The sequence below is a fragment of the Anastrepha obliqua genome, chromosome 4 (genome assembly GCF_027943255.1).
Source record: "Anastrepha obliqua isolate idAnaObli1 chromosome 4, idAnaObli1_1.0, whole genome shotgun sequence".
NCBI lineage: Eukaryota > Metazoa > Arthropoda > Insecta > Diptera > Tephritidae > Anastrepha > Anastrepha obliqua.
In genome coordinates, this window is record NC_072895.1 from 11358430 (window position 1) to 11380015 (window position 21586).

The following is a 21586-nucleotide window of genomic DNA, read 5'->3' on the forward strand; positions in this document are numbered from 1 at the left end:
GAGAAAAGAATTTAACAGAAATTAGTTAATCTCACCAATAGAGAGAGAGAGAGAGAGATACTCGTACTTACTTGTCTTGTGGAAGCAAGTGATCATATTCAGGATCACCGACAATACGTAGAAGGCAATGCAAAGCATTAATGCGAATGCTGAGCGGATATTGAGTGAGATCATTACAATGAAAAGCACAGTCAAAATCAGGCAGTGTGCGTGCATGATGAGCTGTATGGCATAGCCCAATGGCAAACCATGCTGCAATCGAAATAAACGGAACAATAAATGCATACAAAAATACATACTTTCACACCAACTTGTAAAACACTCACCTCCTTCGTGCGACTTAAGTAGATGGCCGGTAACAAGCCCATCATAAAGAACATCGGGCAAAAGTACAAACCGAAAACCATCCACGTCTGTGAGAACCACGCCATGGATAAGCCAACAGAATCCAAAAAAATCGCAATAGTGCCTGTCAGCAAAATGGCCAGCAGCACAGCCGCGAATTGTATGCCCAATAAAATACCGAATTTGATAAAGACGCGACGACGAAACATGCCTGTCTGGTGTGCCATATTCCAGATATAGGCCAGTATAGTGATAATGGCAACAACACACACCACGACATTCACTATAATGCCAGTTGTTTCGGAGTAGTAGACAATGAACCAGCCAAGCACATCGAAGAAGATGGTATGACCTTCCGCGTATTGCTGAAAATTGCGATTGTTAAATATCTCAAGTTTAATATATGTGATAATGCGATGGTTAATAACTCAGAAGTAGGTGAAATGGTTGAAGTGCCAGTCTGGCACTCCTCAAGTAGCACTGAAGCGCCGTTTTGATACGAGAGTAGTGAATGCAATATTTGAGTACTTACCGACGGATCTTCCATTTCAGGCGCATTAGCCAAAGCTTTCGCCAGCGCTAAAACATTATCGCCAGTGAGTTGATATGATTTGCGTGGTATGAGATTGAAGCGATCATACTTTGTGTGGTAGACATAGCCGTTCAGCGTGTGAGCCATATCCAAACCTGCAGAATGTAGAAAAGTAAGGGGATTGTAGAGGCTTCAGAGATTGTAAGCTAACAACAAAATTTTTTTTTTTTTTTTTAAGAAAAACTTATGATACGCGGAAAAAATTTATGTACCAAAATATGGAAATGTTTATTAGGAGGTCTCACAAAAGTAAAGGTGTCGTTTTTCCATTGGACTAATCAAATTTATTATATTTTAAGACCTCCGTGAAGTATTTAAGAAAAATATTTAAAATTACGTTAGCTGGACTGATGCGAAAGTACCTGTAAAAATCGAGTTTTTTGTAAATAAATTAGTTTCCTTCCCCTCACCTCACTTCCTTGACAATGGTATCACAAAGGACGAATCCTTCTTCGTCCAAGTGTGCTCACTCCCTGGGCAACCATACTAGCCTAACCTAACCTAACCTAGTTTCCAAAAAATATGTCACGCAAAAAATCGCTTCAGCTGATAGAGAATTTAACAGGTTACATACGTCAAGAACTTTCTAAAAAAATCGATTTTTGTTTTTACAGATTATTATTCTTTATAGTTCAAGGCATATTTCTGTGCAAATCGATTGTAAAAATTCGCCATAGATACAAAGTTATGGTCGAAAATGTAACTGCCCGACGAGCGTTTGATGCGCAGAGGTAGCTGTCCTTCGTTCGAGGCAGCTGGCCATTACTTTTGGAGCCTTTCAGCCTGTCGGTTCTTTTGTTATTCTCAAGTATGTACTCGTATAGGGGCATCTCTAAAATATTATGAGAGTATGAAAGGCCTCCAAGTAAAGAAGAAAGAATGCATCGGTCATGTGCATGATTCAATTATTAAAGGTTTACTCACTAGTGACATTCGATTTTTGACACTCCCTTACAAAAGGTTGTATTTAAGAAGATGAATAAAGTGGAACAAATTCAGTTTTAAACCGATTCTGGCAGATGGTTTTTTATGAGGAGCTTTTTCATGCTGGTATTGGGCTTTGTTAAGCCTCCTCTTGACACTTCTTTCATCCATGGTAAAGTGGGCTCATTGGAAACAAGTTCCGTCAATTCCTACTTTTTATAATGAGATATGCAATGCTATCGGTCGCGTCGGGACTATCTAATTATTCTCCTTGTCGTAACTCTTTGGGAAATGCTAGCTCTTTGCAAAACATGAAATCCTTGTAAATCAACATATCACAAGAAATAAAGCTTTGTAAATTCTCCACTCATCGATCTTGGATTACGTCAAATATCTATCATGTCCTGACTTAAGCGGTATGTATTCCATGTCATACTACCATAGTCCTGAACACACCGATGAAAACTCTTGAGCGAGTTGTTCCTCTTAAGCAGACCATGTTGAAAATGAAATGTGTTTTCTACAAATTTCACTTTTCCTCCACTTTTACTAAAGATTTCTAGAGCTAGCCACCCAGTATCTTGCTAAGGGAGCCGGTTTGTCAAGAGAGAACGAGAAAGCTGCTTACTGAGCAAACCTTTTATCATTGAATCATGGGTCATGTGCAAACACGTATGGGTAAGCGTCTTCGCCAAGTTGACAGTAAAAAATCGACGTAAAGGAATATTCAAATACATCGAAACAAATCAAACGAGTTAGTTTGGGAGGAAAAGGAAAATTAATTACAAAACTAATAAACAAGCTAACTATTTATTTCGGTTTGGCAATTAGAAATAATATTGACTCACTGTAAAATATGAAAAATGTCATATGGGCAACATTCTACCATAAATTATCAACGGCCGAAAAATCTCAGCTTTTTCATTGTCCATCTGGAGAAGAAAGTTTCTGTGATTGGCAGAGAGCGGAAGCCGAAGGTATCTACGATTAATGAATACAGACACAAGGCACTTTTACCTCAAATTGTACTGCAGGCAATAAAACCCATCTATGAATCATTGAGTGACGAACAATTACTTGAAAAGTGCTTAGGTGTATTCACACAAAATGTTAATGAGAGTCTTAATTAGATTTGGAAGATTGCACCCAAATTTAGTACAGGTACAGAGAGTTTATTAAGAATGGAAAGATTACTTGGAATAACAATTGGATATGGGGGGGTACCATTATTGTCTCGGAGAAAATTCGCACCGGCTAAAAGAGGCACGAATCAAGGCTATGAAAGGAACAAAAGAGGCCAGAACATCTCGTCGACTGGAAAAAATAAACAACAATAAATGCTTACTGATCAAGAAGGCATACAATATCAAGGTGAAGTGAGAGATTAGACGTAAGTTAGCAAAATAATTTAAAAAATTCATTTTAAGTTCTTGTTTTAAATGCGAGCGACCTCGAGCGAAATGCACTTGAAAGTTTAAACTCGTTTTTCTCGAAACAACTTTTTCGGCGCGGTCTGCACGATAACTCATACAGTTTTTAATATTTTTTAATGCGGTTTTTTTTTAAATTTTCGAAAGTGTTTTCTCTATGGATTTGATTTTTAATATTTTTATTCAAAAATTTTACAAACATAATTAACCCCTTAAACTTATCTTACAAAAAAAAATTAAAAATATCATCAAAGAGCTCATTACGCTGATTCTGTTGACAAAATTTTTAAAATATTTTTAAGCAAATATTTAAGCTTATACCCTTCTATGAAGATGGTTTTTTAGGACAAATATTTCTAAAAACTAATTTTATTTACAAAAACTCGATTTTTACTTTGAAACCAGTTCAACTCACGCAATTCTTAGGCCTCGCACAGGCATACCCATCATCGAAAATGTCGATGAAATCACAGAAATAATCGAAACTGTCCGGCATATTAGTGGTCGTAGAATCGCCCAGGATTTTTAAACCATTTGCGTAACAATAAGAGTTTCTGCACACGCTTGAATCGATTTTCAAAGCAATACATTTTCAAAACTGGTGGAAAATTGATGTGCTATCGTGTTGTCGCTGGCGCCGTAGCCGCATGCGTTGTTGCATGACTACCATTCGGCGCTACGGAGTTTCGAATCTTCGTGCATGAGACACCCGAGAAAAAGTTATTTCTGATAGCGGTCGCCCCTCGGTAGGTAATGGCAAACCCCCGCCTGAAAAAGCTCCTCATAAAAATATCTACCGTTCAGAGTCGGCTTAAAACTGTAGGGCCCTACATTTGTAGAACAACAACAAGACGCACGCCACAAATAGGAGAAGGAGCTCGGCCAAGCAACTAACAGAAGTGTGCGCGCCAATTATTTGTTTATTTTTATCGTTTTGAAGGGGGAGGTACCTCTTTATAGTCGAAGCACTATTCTTTGAACGAGCAGTAGACAAAATTTAAAAAAATGCCAAATAAATGAATCTAACTCTTCGGCCTCATTTATGAAACTGGCGTAAAACGTTTTTAATCTTTGTGGTGAAACTTTTATTTCTCTCATATCTCATTTCTTATTTAAAAATTTAAAATTGTTACTTTCGTAGTGAAAGGGACAAATACAAAAATTACTGCAAACGGCTTTATAAAATATCAATTATTTATATAAATTCACATATTTGTTTATAAACATTTATAAATCACCAGTTCTCAACTCACCAGGTATATTTCCAAAATCTCTGAATATCCTAAAGTCAGTTTCCGAAGGCACAAAGCCATTTTGGAACAACTCTTCGCCGATGGTCGAGGCATAAGGATGCACGATGTGTTTACCGTAATAGTTCATTAGCCACGGATGGTCTGGCCCGGACTGGAACAAAATTTCGCGTCCACCAGAGCCAGCTGAATCCAAATTCATGACAGCTCTGTAAAGTTTTAAAGCCAGTATTTAACAATGAAAAAAAAAAAATGTACAATCACACGAACTCACTTGACATTGTGCGCCCATTTGTGTTGCGTTATGAAAGCATGTGATCCCTGCAGGGGGTTTTCCTCGGCACCATTGAATAGGAATACAATCGAATGCTGCAGTGGTGTCTCATATTTCGAAAGTACACGCAACGTCTCCAACATGATGACAATCATAGCACCCGAATCGCCCGCACCCGAGCTACCTGGCACCGAGTCGTAATGACTGTTGATCAGCAAACTTGACGTACTATTTGTGCCACGCGGCGTTAGCTTAACCACCACATTTTGTATGCTCTGATAGGTGTTCACCATTTGCCAGAGAACATAGTTGCCTGAGGCAATTTGCACATCCTGTTCAATATCGTAGAGATCTGTGCGTGAGTCCTGCACTATTTTGCTAATTTCGCTGAGTAGAAAATTTACGGCTGTTTGTTCATTGGCAGCACTGCCCACCACCTTGGGACCGATCTTGGTGAGCCGCAATAGCGTACTCTCAGCGCGTGCGCCAATAAAACGGCCCGGTTGTGTGACTTCGTCTTCAATTGTTAGCAGATCGGGATAGCTGTGATAGCTGGGTATGACGGCGACGTAGAAGAGTAGAAACCAAAATGCAACAAACAGTGGCGCCCAGTACCAACCAAATTTGCTGCGATTATAAATGATTTTCATATTCTCATATTTGGATTTCATGTTGAGCTCATGCATGGCGACGATTTACGCTGTGCGCAGAATTGATGTAGATAAGAGATCAAGGTGGCTGTAAAGAGATGAAGACGATTAGATTCTCTGCATGAATATAATCGCATGTAATGCTGAAAAGTCACAGAATAATGAGCCACTCTAGTAAAGTGATATTTACTACTGTGTCCAAAAAATAAGGTGACATTTGATTTTAAACTGCGCGCTTTGAAGAATTAGGAGAATTCTTTTTTTTTTTAGGTTGGTAGTACTGTGAGTGACATCTATGTCAAATTTCATGTGAAATATTCATTTACTGTTTGAGATACGCGTCGTTTTGTGAGCTGCTAAAAGTGAGTTTCTCGTTTTTTGCAATGTCGAAATTTGTTGAGCAAAGAATTTGCATTAAATTTTGTTTGCGGAATCAATTTTCGGATACGTTGAGGATGGTGCAGAAAGCCTTTGGTGATGAGGCTATGTCTAAAAAAAATGTTTACAAGTGGTATAGTGAGTTCCAAGCCGGTCGTGAACGTGTAGAAGACGAAGAGCGTCCTGGGCGACCATCAACCTAAACTAACGAAGCTCACGTCCAACAAATCAAAGATTTGGTGTTGAAAAACCGTCGATTAACGATTAGAGACCTTGCTGATGATGTTGGCATATCGAAAGGCTCAGTCAATACCATTTTGAAGGATGTTTTGGGCCTCAAGCGCGTCAAATCTCGACTGGTACCGAAAACATTGAATTTTTTGGACTCGTAATTCGTGATCATTTCATCAAAAACTCAACCCATATCGTTCCGCAACCACCGTATTCACCTGATCTGGCACCGTGCGACTTCTGGCTGTTCAGCAGGCTCAAAAGACCGCTCCGGGGACACCGTTTTGACACGATAGAGGAGATTCAAGCCGCAACGAAGACGGAACTGAAGGCCATCCCGGAAAGTGACTACAACCAGTGTTTCGAAAATTGGAAAAAACGTTGGCATAAGTGCATTGTGTCGGGAGGGGATTACTTTGAAGGGGATGAAATTGATTTGGAAGAATAAATAAAGAATTTTCAAAATAAATACAATGTCACCTTATTTTTTGGACACAGTAGTATATAAGCATAATTTTTTTTTTTTATCTTTAAAATATTTAATTTTAGTCGAAAATGAATTAAGGTGATATTCTAGTCTAGAAATTTGAAAAAATCGAAATTTTTTTTTTTTTCAAAATTCGATAGTTTAAGTATTAAAAAATATCTCCCTAAAAGGATTTTTCAAAATTCAAATTATTTTCGAAGTTATAACTATTTTAGTGACACGACAGCTAGACTGGTTTGAGCGGACGGCGAACTTTAAACGTGTTTTTCTCGAAACTACTTCTTTCGATATGGTCGGCACGATATCTCAAGTTCTAATCAACCAATTTCCTTGAAGTTTATCATGAATATGCTTTAAATATATCTTTATCGGATGACGCACGAAAAACTGGAAATTTCAATTTTTTAATATGTGTAAACAATTCGAGAAAGCTTAAAAATAAGAGAAAAATCGACCTCAATTTTTGAGTAGCCGCTATTTTATGAAAAAAAAATGTTTCCCCCTTTTTTTCTGCGTCATAATGACATTCATATTAATTAAGAATTTGTCATCTTTTTTTTTGAAATGACCACAAGGGTAGAAATCGTGACGAAGAGGACACTGCCTTTTGTTTTCCCCTTCTATTTTGTTGTTTTTTTTAATTCTTTTTGTGAGCTCTTAATATATATTATAAATAAATAAATGATAAAAAAATGGATGGTAAAAATAACAATAGCTTTTTTTTATTCACCGTCAAAAAATGCTCGAAGTGCGGGCCTCTAGACTCAAGAATACCCCCTTAAGAACAAATGATAGCTAATGGCATTGCCGGTTATTTTATATATCGCTTCCTTTAATCGGCTAAAAGATTTTCCAAATTTTAGACATTTTTATGATCCAGCCTTTTTTTAATCCAAACGCGTTATTCGGCAATATCTCGAAAGCTACATGACTAGAAAAAAATTATTGTATATAAATTTTTGGACGCAGCAACCGATTTTGCATAGAAACTAGACTTTTTTAGTTGTAAACTATTGTAAGAAATTTGAAAAAAAAAAACAATTTCACTTATCACTTTTTTGGAATATTTATTGGAGTTGCCTTTTTGTTAAAAAAAATGTATTTTGTTACAAGGAATTATTTAATTTCTTCATTTTTAATTTCTGCCATGTAAAAGCTCTTCGTAAAAACCATTTGCCATTCGAAGTTGGCTTAAAACTGTAGGTCCCTCCATTTGTGGAACAACATCAAGATGCACGCCACAAATAGAAGGAGGAGCTCGGTCAAACACCTAAGAGAAGTGTAAGCGCCAATTTTTGATTTATTTATTTTATTATTTAATTTAATTTAATCACTCATTGCGATTTTATATAAGGTGTGTTTCATAATCATAAGACACCTTTGGTATACAATTTTTGAAGTACCATAAGCTGGCTTTTACTTGCCGGAGTAGCTTTTATTTGGTGCCATATTAAATTTTATAGACTTAAGACTTGCATGAACTGTTTCTGATGCGAAAGCTCACTCTATTTTGTGGAACCGTTATCTTTTTCCAAGAAGCTGCACTTTTACCAGACTTTTCGGCGTTTCATAATGATAAAAGACTAGAAGGAGCTGATTGTTGTTTTGGATAGCTTTAATTATAATTTTATTCAATTTAATCTAAAATGCCGAAGGGTTCAATATTAGCACAAGAGAAGCGTGGAAAAAGTTTGGCCTACAAGAATTCAGGCTTGTCAATCAAATTAATTGCAAAAAAAAACAGGCAAAAGTCATTGTGTTATCCGGAATTTTTTACAGAGTCCTGAGCCCGTTGGAAAAAATCATCACTATCAATTCGAGAACGGCGAGCAATCATAAGAAAACCTTCTAACTCGACTAAGTCTTGCGCCAACTTGGCCGCTGTTGTTCAAAATAAGATTTCAAAAACAACAATTTGGCGCACATTACAGAGGTGCAATCACTTAAAAAAATATCAAAAATAAGAAAAGGACCTATAGACACAAACAGGTGCGTCTTCAGTTTGCACAAAAACACTTAGACACCAACTGGGACACTATAAGATATTAGGAAGATTTTTAATGTTGCCCAATTTCATATTATTTTTTAAAAAGGTTATATTTTTTTCGGATGAAAAAACATGGAACCTTGATGGACCCGATTTTTTTTTTAAATTATTGGAGAGATTTGCGCAAGAGCCCTCTCTTATTTTCCAAGCGCAACTTCGGTGGAGGTTCTGTTATGGTTCGGGGTGCATTTACATCGAAAGCAACTCTTCATATAAAGTTTACATCATCGCAAATGAATAGTGGAAAATAGTCTCCTTCCTTTTATTCAGAATAATCGGGCAGTACTCTTTGTTTTTCAGCAAGACAACGCCCGAATCCATATAAGCAGGGAAACAAGCCAGTATTTGACCGATTGTTTCATAGAAATTGTGGACTGGCCGGCGTGTTCTCCGAATCTAAACCCAATAGGATACATTTGAGGTATATTAGTCAGAAGAGCTTACGCCAACAATCGCTAATTTAACAACACCAACGAGCTTAAAGCGGCAATCAAGGCAAAATGGGCCTCTTTATATGTAAATTTACTTAAAAAGTTGGCAGAATCGGTGAAAAACAGGTTATTTTGTATCGCTAAAGCAAATGGTGCTTCCATAGAATACTAAAATATTCTAGACGACAGAAAAACAAATTTGAAAAAAGCTTAACTTTGTTGAACGATCAGAATTAAACCGTGTCTTATCACTTTGAAATGCCTGGAAATATAATACGTTTTTGCTAAACATTTTCTTTTTAACACACTTTTATTAGGACGGGTTGTATGTATGTATGTATGTAACGGAATCTTTGAGCTTAATTTTCCCTGGCTTCTAAACATCTGATCGACTTGAAATTTTGCACACCTATCAAGGACCGATGACAATGCAATAATTTGATAAAAATTTTCCATTATCCTTATTGGGATTGCCAGGATTAATATTTTCTGTTTTTACCTGTGGGCAAAAAGTAAGGTGAATTTGGTTGTAAAATGAAAAATCGTCATTTATTCTTGTAAATCAATTTCATCCCCTTCAAAATAATACCCTCTCGATGAAATACACTTATGCCAACGAGTTTTCCAATCCCCGAAACATGCCAAATAGTCCATTTCCGGTAGTGGTCTCTTGAGTTTTGGGAATAGCCAGAAGTCACACGGAGCCAAATCAGGCGAATACGGTGGTTGCGGAACGATATGCGTGGAATTTTTGGCGAAATAGTCACGAAGAACTAGTGCAGTGTGAGACATGTTAGATAAATTTTCCATTATCCTTATTAGGATTGCCAGGATTAATATTTTATTTTTTTAACACACTTTTATTAGCTCGGGTTGTATGTATGAATGACTGTAACGGAATCTTTGAGCTTAATTTTCACTGGCTTCTAAAAATCTGATCGACTCGGAACACACAACATAGATGACTAGATGGGAAACTCTTTTTCTCGTGAGAGCGCTGAAAAATGTGTATTTTTTATAACATTTGCCAATATTGCCATACCGGTAGAAACATGAATTGGGTATTTTTTTAAACAAAAATTGGGAATTTTTAGTTTCCACACTACCATTGAGGTTAGTATTTAGTGTGCGGTTGTGTAATAGTATATTACTCGTAAACACCTACATATACTAAAAATAAAAAATAGTTAAAAAAAAACTAAAAACACGCTTTTATTGCTAATCGAACTAAAAAGTAGAAAATAAAATATAGCTTAAAAAAACTAAAAAACACGCTTTTATTGCTAATCGAACTAAAAAGTAGAAAATAAATTTTAATGACAAAGGAGCCTATAATGAAGTAATAGCAAATCGAAGGATCAGTCATAGTCAACTACCTCAGAACAGAATTATAACAAAAATTAATATACAAATAGAGTAATTCAAATTAGAGTTAAAAGCGTGGGATGCATTTTGCTTCACTTTCATAACCCTCTGTACATAGGTAGTTGCCAATAGAATGATTGTAATATTTACTATATCAAGCATCCCACGCTTTTAACTCTAATTTGAATTATTCTATTTGTATCTTAATTTTTGTTATAATTCTGTTCTGAGGTAGTTGACTATGACTGATCCTTCGATTTGCTATTACTTCATTATAGGTCCCTTTGTCATTAAAATTTATTTTCTACTTTTTAGTTCGATTAGCAATAAAAGCGTGTTTTTTAGTTTTTTTAAGCTATATTTTATTTTCATTAAAAAAAGTTCTAAATTCTGTAATGAAACAGATAAATTTAAAGTAACAAAAAACGATGTGTACAATTTTATTTTCCTCTGAAATCTATAAATTAAAATACGTTAGAGATTTATGGGTGTTTTATGATTATGAAACGCACCTTATAGCAGTTGTTTTATGCGTATAGACCTTTCGATAAATATACCTACCTTCTTGTCAAACCGGCTGTTATGTAAACAGATGTTATTAACATTTCTGTTCAGTATGAGCATATTCAGGCGAATCCCCATGCAAACAATTACAGCCTGCGAGAGCTTACACAACTTGGAAATTTAGTTACAAAACTCATACTCTGTAAGTCATACTCACAGATCACTTCGCCTCGTTAGCGGTGAGACTCAGTATAAATGTGAAATAGAAACAATTTTCACAACACTCACAAGACCTCATTTGATCCCAAAAAAGTCGCTGTTTGGCAAGAATGAAGGAACCAAAAGATTACATCAGAGAGTGACAAAGAGTACATCATAGAGTGTGTCACGTTACATTGGTGCAGTTGCATGAGAGAGATGTGAAAATGCAAACAAAATAGCAACAAGAAGAAATTAGACAAACAACACACGAATGAATTACAGAAGTGCGGCGTCAAGCACACAGCTACTCTGTCAAATTCGCTGAGAGCAGAGTAGCGGTGCCACAATCGGCGCCATCTTATTATGCTCTCTATCGTGGGTTTTTGATATATTTTAAACGCGAAAGTTTCCAATTTTTCCAAATTGAGTAATAAGCGCAGGCAGTTTTAAGCAGCCCCAGTTTTGAGGAAATAAAAACCGCCATAAGCAAACTGAAAAATTATAAAAGTACTGGCGATGATGGGGTACCGATTGAAATACCGGCTTACTAAAATATGGTGGAATAGAGTTGGCCAAACATCTGCACAACCTATATTAATAATAAAAATATGGGAAACCAAGAGCTTACCTACAGAATGGTTGACAAGCATTATTATTCCGATACATAAAAAAGGCGATAAAGCAAACTGTCGAAATTACAGAGGCATATCGCTACTAAACTCAGGGTACAAGGTCTTCAATCAACTGTCTTATATTTAAGGCTGAGCCAATATGTTGAAGAAATACCAGATGAATACCAAGCAGGCTTTAGAGTCAACTGGTCGACCAGGGCTTCATAGACACCTTTGAAAAAGTATATGAATACGACATTCATTTTCACTGTATATTTATCGATTTTCAGCAAGCATTTAATAGCATGGACCGAAGTAAAATGCTGCAGTCTATAGGCATACCAACAAAGCTTATTGAACTTATTATTATGACCCTTACAAAGCCGACAGCAAAAGTTATAGTGGGAGAATGTACGAAACCGTTCTCTATTGCCTCAGGAGTTAAGCAAGAAGATGCCCTCTCAACGCTGATATTTAACCTGGTGTTGCATGCAATACTAATTGAAATTGCTGCTAGTAAAATCGGTCTGAAAATCAACGAAGATAAGACGAAATATATGATGATGTCCAGAAAAAATAAACCAACATCAGGCAAACTGAAAATTGGCGATTTTTCTTTTGAAATCGTTGAATCCTTTACCTATTTAGGCTTCAAACTGAGTAGATACAATTCAATGAGCCTCACAATCGATGAGAAAATTCTAGCAGCGAACAGATCGTATTCGTCGTTAACGAAACTCTTCAAATCAAAACTACTAAACAGACAATGCAAATTGACTCTGTATAACACCAGCATTAGACCAGTATTATGCTATGCAGCTGAATCGTGGACGCTAATTGAAGCAGATAATACAAAACTGCAAGCTTTCGAACGAAAAGTACTCAGAAGAATTTTCGGTGCAATCAAAGATCACGGCGAGTGGCGGATAAGATGGAACGACGAGGTAGATCAACTGAAAAAGGGCGAAAATGTTATAGGTTTCATCAAAGCGCAGCGGTTAAGATGGCTGGGTCACATTACAAGAATGGACGGTACGAGGGCGCAAAAGAAAATCGTAGAAGCCAGAGCGTTCAACACTAGAGCAAGAGGAAAGCCGAGAACAAGATGGGCCGACGAACTAGAGAACGACATCAAGAAACTTAGGATAACGAACTGGAAAAAAGTCGCAAGCGTTCGAGACGTATGGAGGTCCCACGTGCAGCAGGCCAAAGCTCACAAAGAGCTGTAGAGCCAAAAAATGATGACATGCAATACTAAACGAAATAAACACGAATAGAAGCATCTATAACAAGCCATTCCAAATCTGTGCCTCTGTAGATGATATACTAATAACGGCAAAAACTAGAAATGAGTTGCAAGCTGCGTTTAATAAGCTTGGGGAAAGAATACATCTAGCTGGACTGTTAATCAATGCAGAAAAAACTAAATATATGGTCCAATATGTATCCAATGACCGGGAGTGTGGGGCATACACATTTCAATGTGTAAAGGAGCTCACCTACTTAGGCATTACATTATCAGCCAACCAAGACATGTCGGTAGCAATCAATGACAAATACGGGCAGCAAGCAAAGCATATAATGCTAATCGAGAATTGCTCAGATCCAAAATATTATAGCGTGAGCAAAAATTAAGAATGTATGGATACGACCTGTGCTTACATTTGGTTGTGAACTATGGACGCTAAAAGCGAACGAGACAAAAAAGCTAATGTGCTTTGAAAGAAAAGTGCTCTGAAAGATCTATGGTCCGCTTAGACTTGCAGATGGCACTTATCGCACTAAGCACAATGCCGAACTGGAAGACATAGTTAAGGAAGAAAGTATTATAATAAGATGTATTAAGTCTCAACGACTTAGATGGCGGGAAAAAGTGGCTAGAATACGCAGGGAGCGATCAACGAGAAAGGCACTAAATCTTTGCCGAATTGGAAAAAGAAAAAGGGGACACCCGCGGAAAAGGTGTCAAGAAGATGGTGAAGTTGATCTTAGGAAAATGCGCGTGCAATGTTGGATGGAAGTGGCTGTACCATAAATCGGGAACGATGTCAAGAAGCTGAAGGAAGGAAGAAGGAAGTAGTGGTTTACCAAGGACTGTGACGCTGAGAAGAAGAAGCGCTGTAGAAAAGAATTCACGATGCTTTCCTTACCATATATATATATAATATATATATACATATATATTATATATGTATATAATTGGCGCGTACTCCCTTTCTGGGTGTTTGGCCGAGCTCCTCCTCCTATTTGATGTGTGCGTCTTGATGTTGTTCCACAAATGGAGGGACCTACAGTTTCAAGCCGACTCCGAAAGGCAGATATTTTTATGAGGAGCTTTTTCAATGCAGAAATACACTCGGAGGTTTGTCATTTCCTGCCGAGAGGCGACCGCTATTAGAAATTGTTCCAACAAGTCAGCGCAGCATGCCGTGCACTACTTGAGGCGCTCACTTGAAAGTGGCAATTTTTTAGTGAACGAATCTTTTTAAAAATTGGTGTGTAATTTGATTTTTGTAAGCTATTTTTTTTTTTTTTTTTGATTTAGTGAAATCACTGGTTTAAGCTGTAAAAGCAGCTACCGATATTCAACTCGTTCATGTCGTTCATGACCTACTCTTCATAACGCACAACCAAAGTAGTCGCAATTTTTTATCAACGCAAGATTCCATAAATTCTGGGAGTTGATGAAGTCAATAAAAAATAAGCGTTGTTTACCTATAAAAGTAAGCCTTTCATAAATAAAATCTACATTAAATCATTACATTTTGTTTAACAGTAAAATATTTCCACATCAATAACGCAGCAGCGCACCAGACCTTGATCCATATGAACTTGCCCTTCATGAACACTCACAACATGCGCTTATCAGATTAATTAAGCTGCATCATTTATATTATTTATATTAATTTTTTTCCCAGAATTTCACCCGACAGCTATTTTATGCAACTTCATATACATATTTCCGAATCCACACAAAGAGGCGATTATTTGTGTGCAATGATGACTTTTTGCTGCATTTCCATCAATGCGTTGCACCCAAGAATAAATTCATAACTATGTATTTCAGCGAAGAATAGAGCATCCAGCAGAGTTTCTGTGTAAATGCAACATGACCGCCAAACCCGTTAAAAATATCAATAACAACCATCTGCGGCGGCACGAAATCGAAAAAAAAAATGCGTTCGAATGGCAGAACAAAGAACAGATGGTGAAACATTAATTGAATTGTCTGCAATTGGATGGCATATCATATTTATGGGGCGAAATGGTGGCGTATACGCAAGTAAATACTTGGTTTTTTTTTTCTTTTTTTTGGGTTCAGGTTTATAGCAGTGACAAATGTTTAACGCCACGCAATCAATTGCGCTGTGTTAAGCGGTCAGTGGTTTCCACAATTGATGAACTACATAATTAATGTTTTTTTTTTCTCTCACTTTTTATTGAGGAAAAATGTTTTGTTTATTTTATATATTATTTACTTATGCAATTATTACGTGTGAAGTTATTGACGCGCACTGGCATTCAGGCATTCAAACAAAGCAAATAAAATAATTGGAAAAAGGAAATGATGCAGATTAAAGCTTTGGTTCATTGAGATTTTGATTAATTTCTAACTTTACTATACAACTCAAAAAACAAACAAAAAAATAACAAGGTTCCCATGGAGTATGGTTGAGAGCAGCAAAAATATGTCGTGCATAGGCGATTTGAAACTTTGAGTCAGAATTTTACTGCAGCAGAGGTCAAAGTTTCCACCCATTTACACATTTTTATGGTAAATCGGTGTGGGAAACTATGTGCTTCATTCATTTTAGATGTACAGGGTCCGGCACTCGAAGTGGAACCAATTAAAAAGTCCATAAACTTAGTTTGGAAAATTACTTTTATTCAATTCAAAGTGAAAAATGTGTGAAAATAATACAAAATTAGGAATCAATTTACTTTTGCTCGATGACCACCTTTTGCCTTGACTATGGCCTTGAGACGGTCCAGAAACGAATCGAGAGCTGCCCGAATGTGACTTGCGTGTTTTTTGGTCCACTCGCGGACAATGGCTTTTTTCAGTGCCTTGAGACTGGTGAATGTTTTAGTTTGGACCTTGCTTTCCCATATGGCTTAAAGAGAATAATCCATCGGATCCACGTCTGGTGAATTTGAGAGCCATTCTGTGGACGTTATGAAGTTCGGAACGTTGTTTTTTAGCCATTCTTGGTTCACTCGAGCTTTGTGCCGACAGGGCCGACCGAGTCCTATTGAAACGTCCATGGTCTGTCACCGAAATGTTTGTCTGCCTACGGATTTAAAGCAATCTTCAGAATACTTTCCCGATAACATTTCGGATTTACCTTGACGCCAGGCTCGATGAAAACGATTGGAGATCGCCCAACTGCGGTTACAGCAACCAAAACCATTACCTGTGGCGGGTGCGGCCTCCTGGCGGCCAATCGATTACTCAAATGAGCGGTCGGTCAAATAAACTCTATAGTTTTGGAAATTTACGAATTGCTCTATTTGAAAAATTTTCTCGTCAGAACACACAACAATGTTCGGAAATTGACCGCTTTCGGCCAAGCCAAGCAATTCCTTCGCTCTCTCAAGTCTAGTTGCTGCTTTGGTATGAGATCATGCGCCTTTTGGATCTTGTAAGGCTTGACTTTGAGATCATATTTGAGTATGCGGCACTTCGTCGGGGATTTCGTTCGCTTATTAACACACATCAAGTAAAGCCAAGTCCTTCTCCACCTGATCTTTCCTCTGCTACCATCAGCTGGTACCGCGTCGAATACTTTCAGAGCCGGAGCATTTGTATCCATTCGGATGACATGTCGCAGCCAGCGTAGCCGCTGGATCTTTGTTCGCTGCGCTATATCTATGTCGTCGTAAAGCTCATACAGCTCATCATTCCATCGCCTGCGATACTCGCTGTCATCAACGTGCAAAGGTCTAAGAGTTCAAAAATCTTCCACAGAATCTTTCTCTCAAGCAATCCAAGTGACGCCTCATCGGATATTGTCATCGTCCAAGACGGGCATGATGATAGCCTTGTAGAGACTTGTTCGTCGAGAGAGGACTTTTCTATATTACTCAAATGCCTACTTAGTCCAAAGTATCAGTTGTTGGCAAGATAGATTCTACATGGGATTTGCAGGCTGACATTATTATAGGTGTTGATGCTGGTTCCTAAATAAACGAAGTCTCTTAACCTCGAAATCATAGCTGTCAACAGTAGCATGGGTGCCGATACGCGAGAGCGCCGACTGTTTGTTTGATGACAGGAGGTACTTCCTTTTGTCCTCGTTCACCACCACACCCATTCGCTTTACCTCTTTATCGAGTTTGGAGGAGGCAGAACTAACAGTACGATTGTTAAGGCCGATGATGTCAATATCATCGCAATACGCCAACAATTGTACGCTCTTATAAAATATTCTGACGGCGCAGCTCGTATTGAGCATCTTGCATAGCCGTATTAGTTTTGCGGGGATACCAAATTCAGACATCGCGGCATACAGGAAACTCCTTTTCGTACTGTCAAATGCAGCTTTGGAGTCGATGAAAAGTTGGTGTGTGTCGATTTTCCTTTCATGGATCTTTTCCAAGATTTGGCGTTTAGTGTGTATTTGGTCGATGGTAGACTTTCCAGGTCTAAAGCCACACTGATAAGGTCCAATCAGTTGGCTGACGGTGGGCTTCAGGCTTATAGGCGATATTTAGAAGACTAATACCGCGGTAATTGGCACAAATTGCAGGATCGGGCTTCTGATGGATTGGGCAGAGCACACTTAATATATTGCATAGAAGCTGATGCATGCATTTTACCAGCTCCTCGCTGCAATGTTTGAATAGCTCAGCCGTCGGCTTGAGTCCGTCGGCGCCCGCGGCTTTGTTGTTCTTTAGCCGCATTATCGGTATTCTCACCTCGTCATGGTCGGGTAGCGGAACGTCAATTCTGTCGTCGTCGATTGGGGTAACGGGATCTTCACATCCTCTAGGACATGCGCAGCTATCACTGTTTAAAAGGTTCGAGAAGTGTTCCCTCCATAATTTAAGTATGCTCTGGATGTCAGTCACCAGACCTTCTTTCTTCTTACAGGAATAAATAAAGTTCAGTTATTTAAAAAACGGTAGTTTACTTAAATATGCTAAAAAATTAGGATGTCCCACTTGTTGTTGGACTTGGATAAATACGCTATTGAGGTTGTTACTTAAATAAACAATGCTTTTCATAATGACGCTTGCTGAATAACGAATTAAAGGAATCACCATGTATATATGCATGTGTATGTATGTACTATAAATATATAAATATTTACACACTTCATACATCAGCTGTTGACAGCAATCAATAACTTCAACATTAACGCACTCTTAAGATAATCAATTACTTTTCTTCTGAAGCCAATTTTATAATTCACAATTCAATTTTTTTTTTTGTACAGTTTAATTACTTCAATTTTATGGCTTTTCTCTTTTCAAGCAAACCGCAACAGAAACAAAGTCGCTGATCGAAAATATTTACCATCCAGGTGGTGCTTGTAAAAGGAACCCCAAACAGCAAATAAAATAATTACAGTTGAGCAGTGATAAAAATCGATTAAGCGAAACCGCATACACTTATCAAATATATATCTAAATATTTAGAAATGCATCCAAATAGATGTTAATTTAAAACAGAATACTAAGCAAGCCGAAATATGCGAGTAAGCAAAAAATTATTAATCAAATAATAAAAAGCGCTGCGGAGCAAATTACTTCGATTGAAGGTAAATAAATTGGTGTATCTCAATTGATTGTGTAAAATCCACCTAACTGTGCGTATTTTCGATTCAGATATATTTTGAGATATAGGACGAGTATAGGTATTTAAGGGGTTACATTCGACCACAATTTTCAAAAAATCGGTTTTTTCGATATTTCGAAAGTATAGTATCTTAAGAATATACTGGGGAATTTTTAAGCGGAAATTCCCAATATTATAGCTTCTACAGCCCATTAACTAGGTAGAGAGCGATCCGCGCGCTTCTGTACCTCAAACTTTAAACTCGTTTTTCTCGAATATTTTTTTTTTTAATATTCGAAAGTGTTTTCTCTATAGATTTGATTCGTGATGTTTTTATTAAAAAATTTTATATATTTACATAACTAAAGTGTGAAAAACATTTTTCTAATAGCGGTCGCCCCTCGGCAGGCAATGGCACACCTCCGAGTGTATTGCTGCCATGAAAAAGCTCCTCATAAAAATATCTGCCGTTGGGAGTCGGCTTGAAACTGTAGGTCCCTCCATTTGTGGAACAACATCAAGACGCACACCACAAATAGGAGGAGGAGCTCGGCCAAACACTCAAAAAGGGTGTACGCGCCAATTATATATATATATTATGCCGGGTCGATTTGTGGGGAGGCAAAAAAATCGTCCATTGCTCTGTGAAAATCATATTTTAGGGATCAAAATAAGAAACTTTGCCGAAGAAACCATACCTCTAAAACGAATTCTGATGTCCCCCAATTTATGTCGAACTTTTTAGTTTCTTTTCTATAACTCACTGAAATTAATTTTTTCTTTTATATTACATATGTTCTGACTAAATAAATTTCTTAAGAGAAAAAATAGATATTATTATAAAGAAATAATAAATATTATTATAAATAAATAAAAATAAAGAAAAAATGTAGCCATTTAGCTGATTTTTTCATGTAAAGGCCAAAAATGGTGATATTTTGAAATTGGGGGACATCAGAATTCGTTTTAGAGGTATGGTTCCTTCGGCAAAGTTTCTTATTTTGAACCCTAGAATACGATTTTCACAGAGCAATGAGCGATTTTTAAATCGACCCGCCCTAATATATATATAAAGTGTGACATTTATGACGTCAAACGCATACTTTTCTAATATGCCGTAAGCAACTTCTTTTTTATTGTACTTTGGGTCACTTGATTCTTGTAAAGAAAAATTGAAATAATCTATAATATAAAAATAAGTCGGGTTTTGCTTCCTGACGCTATAACTCCAGAACGCTCGAACCGATTTCCACGGTTTTGCATTCGTTGGAAAGGCCTCGGGCTCCGTGGGGTTTATAGCATGTACTCTGCTCAGTTAATTATGTGGCATTTATTATGCGCACTTTTTTTGTGAAATTGAGGTTAAAGTTGGGAAGTTGAACTGTGTAAATTATGTGGATCGTGCATTAGAGGTTAAATTCATCGTCTGTCCATAGTGCAAAATGCCGAGAGGACGACGTGCGAACATCGGCCGCCGCACAAGCCATGCAAGCCCGAAACAAGTGTATTCACAGAACTTAAGCGAAGAAAGACAAAATATAATAAGAGAAAATGCCCGATTGAGGCAACGCGTGGGCACACGAAGATCATTGGCATCATACAATCTCTTGGCATTCCAATATGATCCCACTGCGAACTACAGTGATGAAGACAATTTAGATATTGGACCAATGACGACTGTATGCCGATATTGCAATGCGTTAAAGTTCAAAAGAGAAACGGCTGGATTTTGCTGCGCATGTGGAGAAGTCAGACTGGATCCATTACTTACACCACCACAGCTACTGAAACCATTGTTCGATGGAACTGATCCCGATTCCAACCATTTTCTTCAACGCATCCTTGAATACAATAACTGCTTTCGCATGACTTCCTTTGGAGCTAATATCATTCGAGAAGGCGGCTTCATGCCGACTTGCAAGGTAAAAGATACAACACACACAACCAATCGCTCACACTAATCAATCACACCAACACAATCAATTGCAACACATAACAACTACACATACACCACACACTACACCATCACACGATCAGAAATCACGCCGTATTCTTCAAAAATAAATAAATAAATTATTCTACCTTAATTGTTTGCCATCACAGATACAAGGGCATATATATCATTTGCATAGTTCAATGTTGCCAACACCAGATGAACCGCAGCAATTTCTGCAAATATTATATATTTCATTTTGTCGATGGTGGATCAGCTGAATGTGCGGTGCAATATACAGGGAACACAACAGTTAAAGAGACGAATTATTGAATAGTTAGAAGCATTTTTTTTTTCAAGTTAATAACGCTGTGGTTAATATTATATGTATGTCCAAAACAGCATTGGAACGCATGCCAAAACAAAAATTAGAAAATCATTGTTTTTCACATGGGCAGCTATACGTTGCGCGTTCACGAGTTGGGAAACCATCCGCTTTGTTTGTGTTAACATCAGACTAAAGAACAAAAAATGTGGTTTACCAAAGAGCACTTCAATGAAACGGATAATTTGCAGACACGTATAACACTTCGATTCAGTATTTACTTAGGATTCACTTTCATTTTTTACTCAGAGAAGTTCAACTAAATTACACTTCATTTTTGTAATCGAAATGAATTTATTACTGTTGTGAATTGAAATAAAATATTTCTTTCTCAAATATAAAACAAAAGAAATAATTTTTCTTCATCTTCTAATCCCCAAACGAAATTGTTTGCTAGTTTTTTTATAAAGTTTAAATATTAATAAACCAGATATACAATTTTTTTATATTTCTTTCTATTGTTATCCCTTCTAAAAACAGTTTTTCTTTTAGCGCATTTTTGGCGCTGCTGGGCGTATGTAAACCCTTAAATTCGGTGGAAAAATTTCGAAGCTACTTTCTCTTACAACATAATTAGATTTCTTGCATTGTAATTCACATACTTCAATAAATTACTCCTTTAATCCATTAAAAACTTAATTACAGATAACCAATTTCAACAACCAAATATTACGAGGGTCGTTGGAAAAGTCTGTGGAAAAATAAAAACTACTCAAAAAAATAAAAAAGAACCTCCAAACCCTGCAAAAATTATGCCACCTTATAGC

At 37.1% G+C, this 21586-nt stretch overlaps 1 protein-coding gene across 1 annotated transcript in view; it reads right to left on the reverse strand.

Moving 5' to 3' along the window:
- Positions 1-21586, reverse strand: part of LOC129244968 (endoplasmic reticulum metallopeptidase 1) — a 68377-nt gene that overhangs the window by 8398 nt on the left and 38393 nt on the right. The window contains exons 2-6 of the mRNA XM_054882899.1: positions 4816-5553; positions 4545-4750; positions 878-1032; positions 327-710; positions 72-252 (exon numbers count right to left, since the gene is read on the reverse strand). Coding sequence (XP_054738874.1) covers positions 72-252; positions 327-710; positions 878-1032; positions 4545-4750; positions 4816-5501 — 1612 coding nt within the window. The 5' untranslated portion in view covers positions 5502-5553. The remainder of the gene's footprint in view (positions 1-71; positions 253-326; positions 711-877; positions 1033-4544; positions 4751-4815; positions 5554-21586) is intronic.